The sequence below is a fragment of the Ziziphus jujuba genome, chromosome 2, assembly GCF_031755915.1.
Source record: "Ziziphus jujuba cultivar Dongzao chromosome 2, ASM3175591v1".
Lineage (NCBI taxonomy): Eukaryota > Viridiplantae > Streptophyta > Magnoliopsida > Rosales > Rhamnaceae > Ziziphus > Ziziphus jujuba.
This window is the reverse complement of record NC_083380.1, coordinates 24,658,587-24,666,047: the sequence shown is the minus strand read 5'-3', so window position 1 is coordinate 24,666,047 and position 7,461 is coordinate 24,658,587. Positions and strand designations below refer to the sequence as shown.

At 31.8% G+C, this 7,461-nt stretch overlaps 1 protein-coding gene across 3 annotated transcripts; it reads right to left on the bottom strand.

Moving 5' to 3' along the window:
* Positions 1-484: 484 nt before the first annotated feature.
* LOC107419151 (uncharacterized) lies at positions 485-7,193 on the bottom strand. Of its 3 annotated transcripts, XM_060814787.1 has the most exons (10): positions 7,004-7,192; positions 6,121-6,244; positions 5,534-5,593; positions 4,740-4,842; positions 3,187-3,778; positions 2,299-2,425; positions 2,009-2,178; positions 1,819-1,928; positions 894-947; positions 485-796 (listed from the first exon to the last, which is right to left on the bottom strand). In XM_060814787.1, the coding sequence occupies exons 2-9, from the start codon at positions 6,199-6,201 to the stop codon at positions 907-909; spliced, it is 1,284 nt and encodes a 427-aa protein (XP_060670770.1). In that variant the 5' UTR covers positions 6,202-6,244; positions 7,004-7,192; the 3' UTR covers positions 485-796; positions 894-906. The 3 variants fall into 3 exon arrangements, with proteins under 3 accessions (XP_060670770.1, XP_024930134.1, XP_060670769.1); XM_025074366.3 differs by having other exon boundaries at positions 485-947; positions 7,004-7,191; XM_060814786.1 differs by lacking the exons at positions 485-796; positions 894-947 and adding an exon at positions 967-1,667 and having other exon boundaries at positions 7,004-7,193.
* Between the last annotated feature and the right edge of the window lie 268 nt (positions 7,194-7,461).

Below are 7,461 nucleotides of genomic sequence, written 5' to 3'. Positions count from 1 at the left end.
TCGACGTTTGTTAAAAAAAGATTATAATAATAGAAAATAAATAGAAAATAAAAAAATAATAATAACTATGCCACTAGAGTGTAAGTTAAAAATTTAATACTTTATGCAGTGAACAGTATCTATTCAATTTGTAACTTCTTATCGTATCTAAATCACATCCCTTTTATTTTACCTAAAAATAAAAAAATAATATCACATCCCTTTTGTAGCCACAATCTTTGCAAGAGCAAAAATACAATTCGTTGCCATGGATAATTACTTTTTCACTTACCTAATTTAGATCTATTTACCTTTTTGTATAACCTTATTAATGGTTTCAACTATTAAAATTCCTTCCTTATCAAAAACTTTATCACTAGAAAATCAAAAATAGTATTTTTGTATTTAAGTAGGTGGATTAATAATGCTTTGAAGTTTGATTCTAGCACAATTTCAATCATCACCTCCAAATGCATGTATTGGAGATCATTTTGAATATACATGATAAAAAAAAAATAAACTTAATTAAATAATTGGAAATGTTGCAATTAGCAACCTTTGCAGACATATATTGACTTTGTCAATGCATATAAAAACCTTGCTATTACAAAATTTTCAAACATAAATATCTACATCATTGCCTCAAAAGATATACTACAATTGCTAAATTCAACATAAATTGACTAGACAAACAAACAAGAATATTCAAAAACTACAGAATCAATCACCCAGCAGTCTGTTCAATGCTCCACTCCATTGTCCAGCTATCCCTAACTCCATATCTACAGCAACAAACCACCCAAATTGCACTTCTAACCTACCATTGTTATCTGAGACTTCATTAGAAATGTAAGCCTATGAGATTTCACAAGGATCAAATCTGATAATTTCTTTATGGAAAGAAGTAGAACTACTAATATTTGGCACTTATTTGACATTCAGCACAGCCACAAAAATCTTTCCCCTTCCTGCACAAATTTTCATAACATTACCATGTTCAGCAGATTAATTTATGCATTATGACCCAAATGTCGGGCATCGAATAAAATAACAGGGAAAATAATTGAAATAATGGCATAAAAGTAATATAAAAATGATTCCTAGTCAATTATCCTATGATGAGTATGTTTTGTCGAGTTTGTTGTAAGGCTCTTGACAGGGCAAATAAGGTCATGTCAAAAATTTTATTGCAACCACATGCAGTCAACACCGTCACTCCCCATTAATCATCCAATTTATGATGAAGCTTGCTTTCGATGAAGCTATTATTTGGAGACTTGTGATTCTTTATATGTTCATTGGTGTGAAAGTAAACCAGTTTTTTCACCATTTTCATTCTAAATTTGATGCTATGTACTCCATTCTCTGTTCATGGATGATTAAAAATTTAAGCATTTTTCACTGGAGTTGATAAAAGATGCATGTAGCCCATCAAAATAGATGCAACTGCGTATATTTGTTTCCTCTTCTCTTCTACAGTACGTAAAGTCCTTCATTTTCCATATTATTTCAGGTTTGTCTCTTGACTGTCCAAACTAATGTCACAACTTTTCAGCCACTTGTCAAAACCAACATCCATTAATGGCATGACCATCCAGGTCATCAGAATACTAGATAAACTTAAATTTTAACTCAAAGGGATTAAGGCTTAAGGACATGTTGGGTTGAAGGAGTTGTTAGGTTCAAATCTTGACACAGAAAAGAAAGAGAAAAGATCAGTTGGAGCGAGATCACTACAGAACCCCAGCTTAGAAAAAGGATCAGTGTGTGCAAGAGAAAGTTCATGATTGTGTTTCGTCATAGCATTAATGATAAAATCATAAAGTGGATGATAGAAACCTGCATAACATTTATCCTCGAGAGAAACTATCTGGATATTGTTACCACCAACTCTATGCTCCATGTAGCTGCCTAACAGCATCACTGGTTTTTCTCTGTTTGTTTTGGAGCTGCACAAAGAATATTTAAATTTTTAGAACTGAACTGCAGTTGCTTCATCGGTTATAAAAACATAGAGCTAAACATCAACACCTGTGCCTCTAATTCAGCAATTCTCTGCAAAGATACTTGTTCAATGCAAGCACGGCGTTTACACTCTTCTTCTAGCAAACTTGTAAATTGGTACCTGACCTCAGCCACTTCTTGAGCTAAATCCTCTGCTTCTTCCCTTGCCTTCAACTTTTCTTGTCTCAACTCTTCCTAAGAATCATGAATTGTTTAAGATTTACAATTAAACTCAGAAAACAACAACCTACTTGACTGAGCTCTTAAACATTTTAAAGTTGTTTTCTCTACAGGAAATTATTTCTGTGGTAGTACCTTCAGTTGCTCCACAAGAAGTTCATACTCTTGTATTTCTTGTGACATCTTTTCCTTCTTCTTCATGACATCTCCATCTTTTGCCAGTGCAGTAGCCAGTTTTGAAACGACTGGCAAGAAAACATCCCTAAAGATGCTTCAGCAATATTAGCAAAGTGATACACCAGATAATAGGGAATTCCACAATATAGAATTTTAGAAAGTGAACATTATCCCTAATTAGCATATAGAAAACAGAAATTGATGAGCATTTTCTGCTGATTCAACCACAGCAAAAGTTTCATAAAAGCAGCTTGAGTCTTTTGAAAAAGATATGAAGTTATAGAATCCATAGAATACCAAAAGTAAAATGAGGCAAAAAAAAAGAATAATGATCCCATAAGAAATGATCTTTCTCATTTTCGAAACATTGTCCTCCTTTAAGGAATTAGTGATGCTCTTGTAATTTGACATATATAATATAACACATCTATTTCTATGTATTATCTATTTCCCATTTATAGCAATATATTATTACAGTACAAGAAAGTTTCCTTATTGCATTATCCATGCTCTTTATTCTTCTCCCTTTTTCTCTTGACAATTATTAAACAATCAAACAACATTTCAATTTAGTAATTACATTCTGATTAAATAAGTACGATGTCTCAAACACTAGAACTACATTATTTATGTTATATTAAGAAGCAAAGATTCCTTGTGAGGAACCGTTCGACATAAGAAGTAAACATGGCAAGTCAATGGTTCAATTAGCAAATTAAAAAATTTAAAAAAAAAAAAAAAAACCTCTTTTTTCACTCAGTGTAATAAAATTAAACAACATCATTTAGTGGACATGAGACACATATAAATAATAAACTATGAACAATCAAGTAACTGATAGCATACCTAACTTCTTTAGACATGGTGAGCTTGCTCCCTAGTTCACTTAATGAAGAGTCCAAGTTGAATTGAGAAATGTCCATTTCCAGCCACTTATCAAGTCCTCGGCAAAATATCCTAAAATTTGTTTCTGATTTCTCAAGCTTCTCTTTAAGTTCCTTATTTTCAATCTCCAAACATTTGATAAGTTTCAGAGTATTCTGAGATTGAAGTTCAGCTTCTTGAAACAACTTCCCCCTGGCCTTTACTTGAACAGTTTCATCGTGGATTTTGTCAGTATGCAAACCACTTTGTTCCAACCCCATTATATCAAGCTTCATGCTCTCAATTTCACATTGAGACTCTAATGCTATGTATGAAATTGATTCCTCCAGTTTCTCTATACACAAATTTGACTTTTGTAACTCCAATTCTTTGCTAACTAATTCCTGCATCAAGTACAGGCATTCAGAACTGGACCTATGCAACTCCTCCCTTAACCAGCCCAGGTTGTCCTCTAAATTTTCCATGCCTGCTAACGTCAATCTGAGGCTGTGAACTTGCTCTTCCAGGCAGTTCACCTCCGTGTTCCTTTCATTTAGTTGATCCTGTAAGTAATCTGTCAAAAATTTTAATGGATTAAGTCTATCAACATTAGAATTTAGAATCTTTAAAAAAACCTTAAGTACAAGTAAAGGTCCGTGGTCACATGCTGTCGGAGTTCCCACTGGACTTACAAGGTTGAAACTGTCTTTCAACAAGTGCCATAAAGGACACGTTCCATGCGGTACAAGCAAATATATCATTGTGCCACATGTTTAAAAATGGCATCATATGTGAGACCTCTTGAACTTTTGATATAATTGGTCATACCATATGTATATATGTATATATATATATTATCTAGCTTTTATAAGTCCCTGCATTCTTTTGACATGCCTATAAAAGATAGATTTCACCCTCATAGAATTCATTGAAATATAACAAAAGTGAAATTATCAGGTGCTATATGTACCAATACCCATTCATTCATCTTCTCATAGAGTTCCTGATTAGGTTCCGAAGCAGTTAGGCTTCTTTCATTGCAAGATTTTCAGGACCCAACATAATAACGTATCAAAATTCTCTTAGTAACATGAAACAGTTATTTGGTTTTCTCTATGTTTATCTTTTACAAGTCAATATACTCTCTTGTTCGTCAGACACAAATAAACGTAAAAGCCATGATTTTCCTTCACTGCACATTGCAAATATCCTTAATCAACAAAAGTATCCATAATTTGTTTCATTTAAAATTAATGAATCGATGCAACTACAAACACAGAATACAGTATGGAAAACTAATATTATTAATTTCATCAGAATAAAGATATAATTATATGATGATAAAAAAAGGAAATGACAAACCCTTAAGTTTGATGATATAATTTCTGTAAGCATGCATAGAGATGATGAGGATAGTCAATATACAAAAGACCAAAAGTATTCACATCCATAATGTCAATCCAATAATAAATCATCTGTCCAAAAAATAAACTAGACCTAAAGAAAACTAACAAACTAAGAAAAGGAAGTAATACCAATTTCTTGAGAGCAGTTCATGAGCTCTTTTTCCAACACTTGAATGCGTTTCTTGTCCTTTATACGGCCTTCTGATAATGATTTCACATGTAGTTCTAATTTCTGCATAAAAATTAATGAGACAGTCAAATAATTTATTAAAACTTTATTATATTTGGTGAACTACTTTTTTATTTTATTGATCAGCACAAAGCACCAAAGGGCAGAGAAACTAAACCACCAGCAATGTCACTTCTCATGCTATTGTCTTTGTTTTTACCATTTTAAAATCTCTGTCATTTCTTCCTCTCAACTCCCCACACTTTTTTTTTTTTTTTTTTTTTTAATCATTTTGCTTCAGACGGTTTATCGAACTATCTATTTTCAAAATATTGCAACGTGAATATTTGTAAAAGTTTACGAGAATAACTTCATGTGTCTTTGACATCATTTTTCCAATAAGTTTTAACAAAAGAGAGAATAGACTATAAAGTTATATATCATCCTAAATTGGCTTTTCTCAATACATAACTAAGTTACATATCCCACAACAAAATTTGAGGTGCTAGCATCGATTCCATTGATAAGCAGTGAGAAGTCATTTCAGGTACACCATTCACCACAATTCAGTTTTTCTCCCTAGGGATCTGCAGTCTAATCATGAATTTTAATATAGATAATATATACATTTTTTCAGAGCCAATAAATTAGGGTAGTGGTATTCTATGCCAGCTTGATAATTTGGCCGAAAGAATCTACAATAAAATCAGCTAAATATCGTAATAAGATAATGAACCTTGCATATAACTGTTACCTTGATTAATTCAAAACTTTCAGTTTGTGATTCTTTCAACATGTCTTTTTCCTTTCTTAGCTGCAGACAGATAAACAATAATTAACTAATAAAATTGATTAGATTATAATAAACAAAATATTTATTAACATTGAAATAAGAAGATATACAAAGAGCAGTCTTAAATTGATAATAAACTGATATCCATGATTAAATATGTTGGCCAGAGGGTATTAACGAACCAAACTTTTCTGGAAATAAAAAATAAGCATATCCTTTACCACCTCCACTTCCCCATTGCTGTCCCCTTGGAAACAGCCTAGTGGCAAAGCTAATAGTTCTTTTCAGGTAATGATCCTAAGTTCAAATCTCCCCCACCGGCCCCACACCCCCATATTAAAGAAAAATTTCCTTACCATGCTTGCTCTCACAATGAATTTCATACATATGATGCTTTATATGCATATACATTTTGATATACCAAAAAATATCTAACTGCTTTTCATGACATAGAGAAATGTTAAAATTGAAAACTATCAAGTAACAAACGTTCTTTCTTTTTGTTATACCACAACTTCGCGAAGAGTTGGAAAGTGCAGAAACAATACCTCTCTGCATCTTGTCCCAAACTCTAGGAGTTCCTCAAATTCAATGGAATTGTCACTTTCACTCCCGGGGCTGCTTGACATTTGAGTAAGAAATCCCGACACAAATGTGCAAAAGAAGTAATGCCTGAATTACAGAACAAAGTAATGAATCTCCGTACAAGCATAGATAAATAAATAACTCGGTATAACTACAAAATGAACATATTTAGTCTAAAATATCCAAAAAAAAGTTCCCAGAAGCTCAATCCCAACCCCATAACAAGAGAAGGAATGAAAATACAGAAAATAGAAAAAAGAAAAAGCAAAATTGCTTGTACATGAATATTATTTGTTTTAGCAAAAATATAACCAGCATTAGGATAACCTATGGCCTATGATTGAAACTCTCTGCATGTAAATTATTCAAATTTCGAACATAAAACTTACAATTTCTTTTTTAAATGTTTCTCCAGGCAATTGATCAGAAAATAATAATAATAATAATAATAATAATGATACAAAATTTAAAAAATAAAATTAAAGAAAGCAAAAAAATCAAAGGAAAAATGAAAATTTAACAAACTACCAAATTACCATTTAAAGGAAAATGATAATAAAATCTAATTTGAACTTCATTGTTTTCAAACAGATTTCCCAGTTTTACTACATTCCCCGGATGGTAAATACAAAAATTAAACCAAAAAAAAAAGGGGGCAAAGGTTTCAATCATGGTTGCAATAAAAACCCATAAACGAAAACTTGTGAAAAAAACTTATTCCATAAATTCATAAATAAAAATGGCATATGAATATTCCCAAAAACCCAACTAAATAAACTTCCAGAAATAACGAACGCAAAGAAAGAGAGACAAGAAAAAGAGACATTTTGAAGCTTGTTTGTTTACCTACGGAGAAGGGTCTCTGACTCTCTATGGTTTATGCAATCACGAATCAAAATCACGACAAAGGTTTTCACCTTTTTTTCGAATTTTGAAGATGAAAAAGACGAAATGGTCGTTAATTTGGAGAGCTTTTCATCGGAAACATTTTGAGAATGGCCAGCTCAATTAAGACGATTAGTTGAGCTGGCAACAACATTTTGGGTCGTGTCAGTGGCCCAGCTAATCAAATCCAAAAACAGCCCAAACTTTTTCTGTTTTACCAAAAAAAAAAAAAAAAAAATTCATTCACCAATATTTTACCAAGTTAACTTTTTTTCTTCTTCCATTTAAAATTTATTTTCATTTTATCTTTAAATAAGAAAATACGGAAATGGGATTTACATATTCAATTTAGTTGTCCAAATTGAATTCATTATATAGACAAAATTTACAACCTTATAATGATTTGGTATTAGTAGAAA

Bases quoted from the DNA above. Each gene is read 5' to 3' on its own strand.
- LOC107419151 (XM_060814786.1), bottom strand. From the start codon at position 6,201: ATGTCAAGCAGCCCCGGGAGTGAAAGTGACAATTCCATTGAATTTGAG. The intron at 2,179-2,298 runs GTACTACCACAG...CATGATTCTTAG, and splicing joins TTCTTGTGGAGCAACTGAAG to GAAGAGTTGAGACAAGAAAA. The intron at 1,668-1,818 runs GTTTCTATCATC...TTCTGTGTCAAG, and splicing joins CGAGGATAAATGTTATGCAG to ATTTGAACCTAACAACTCCT.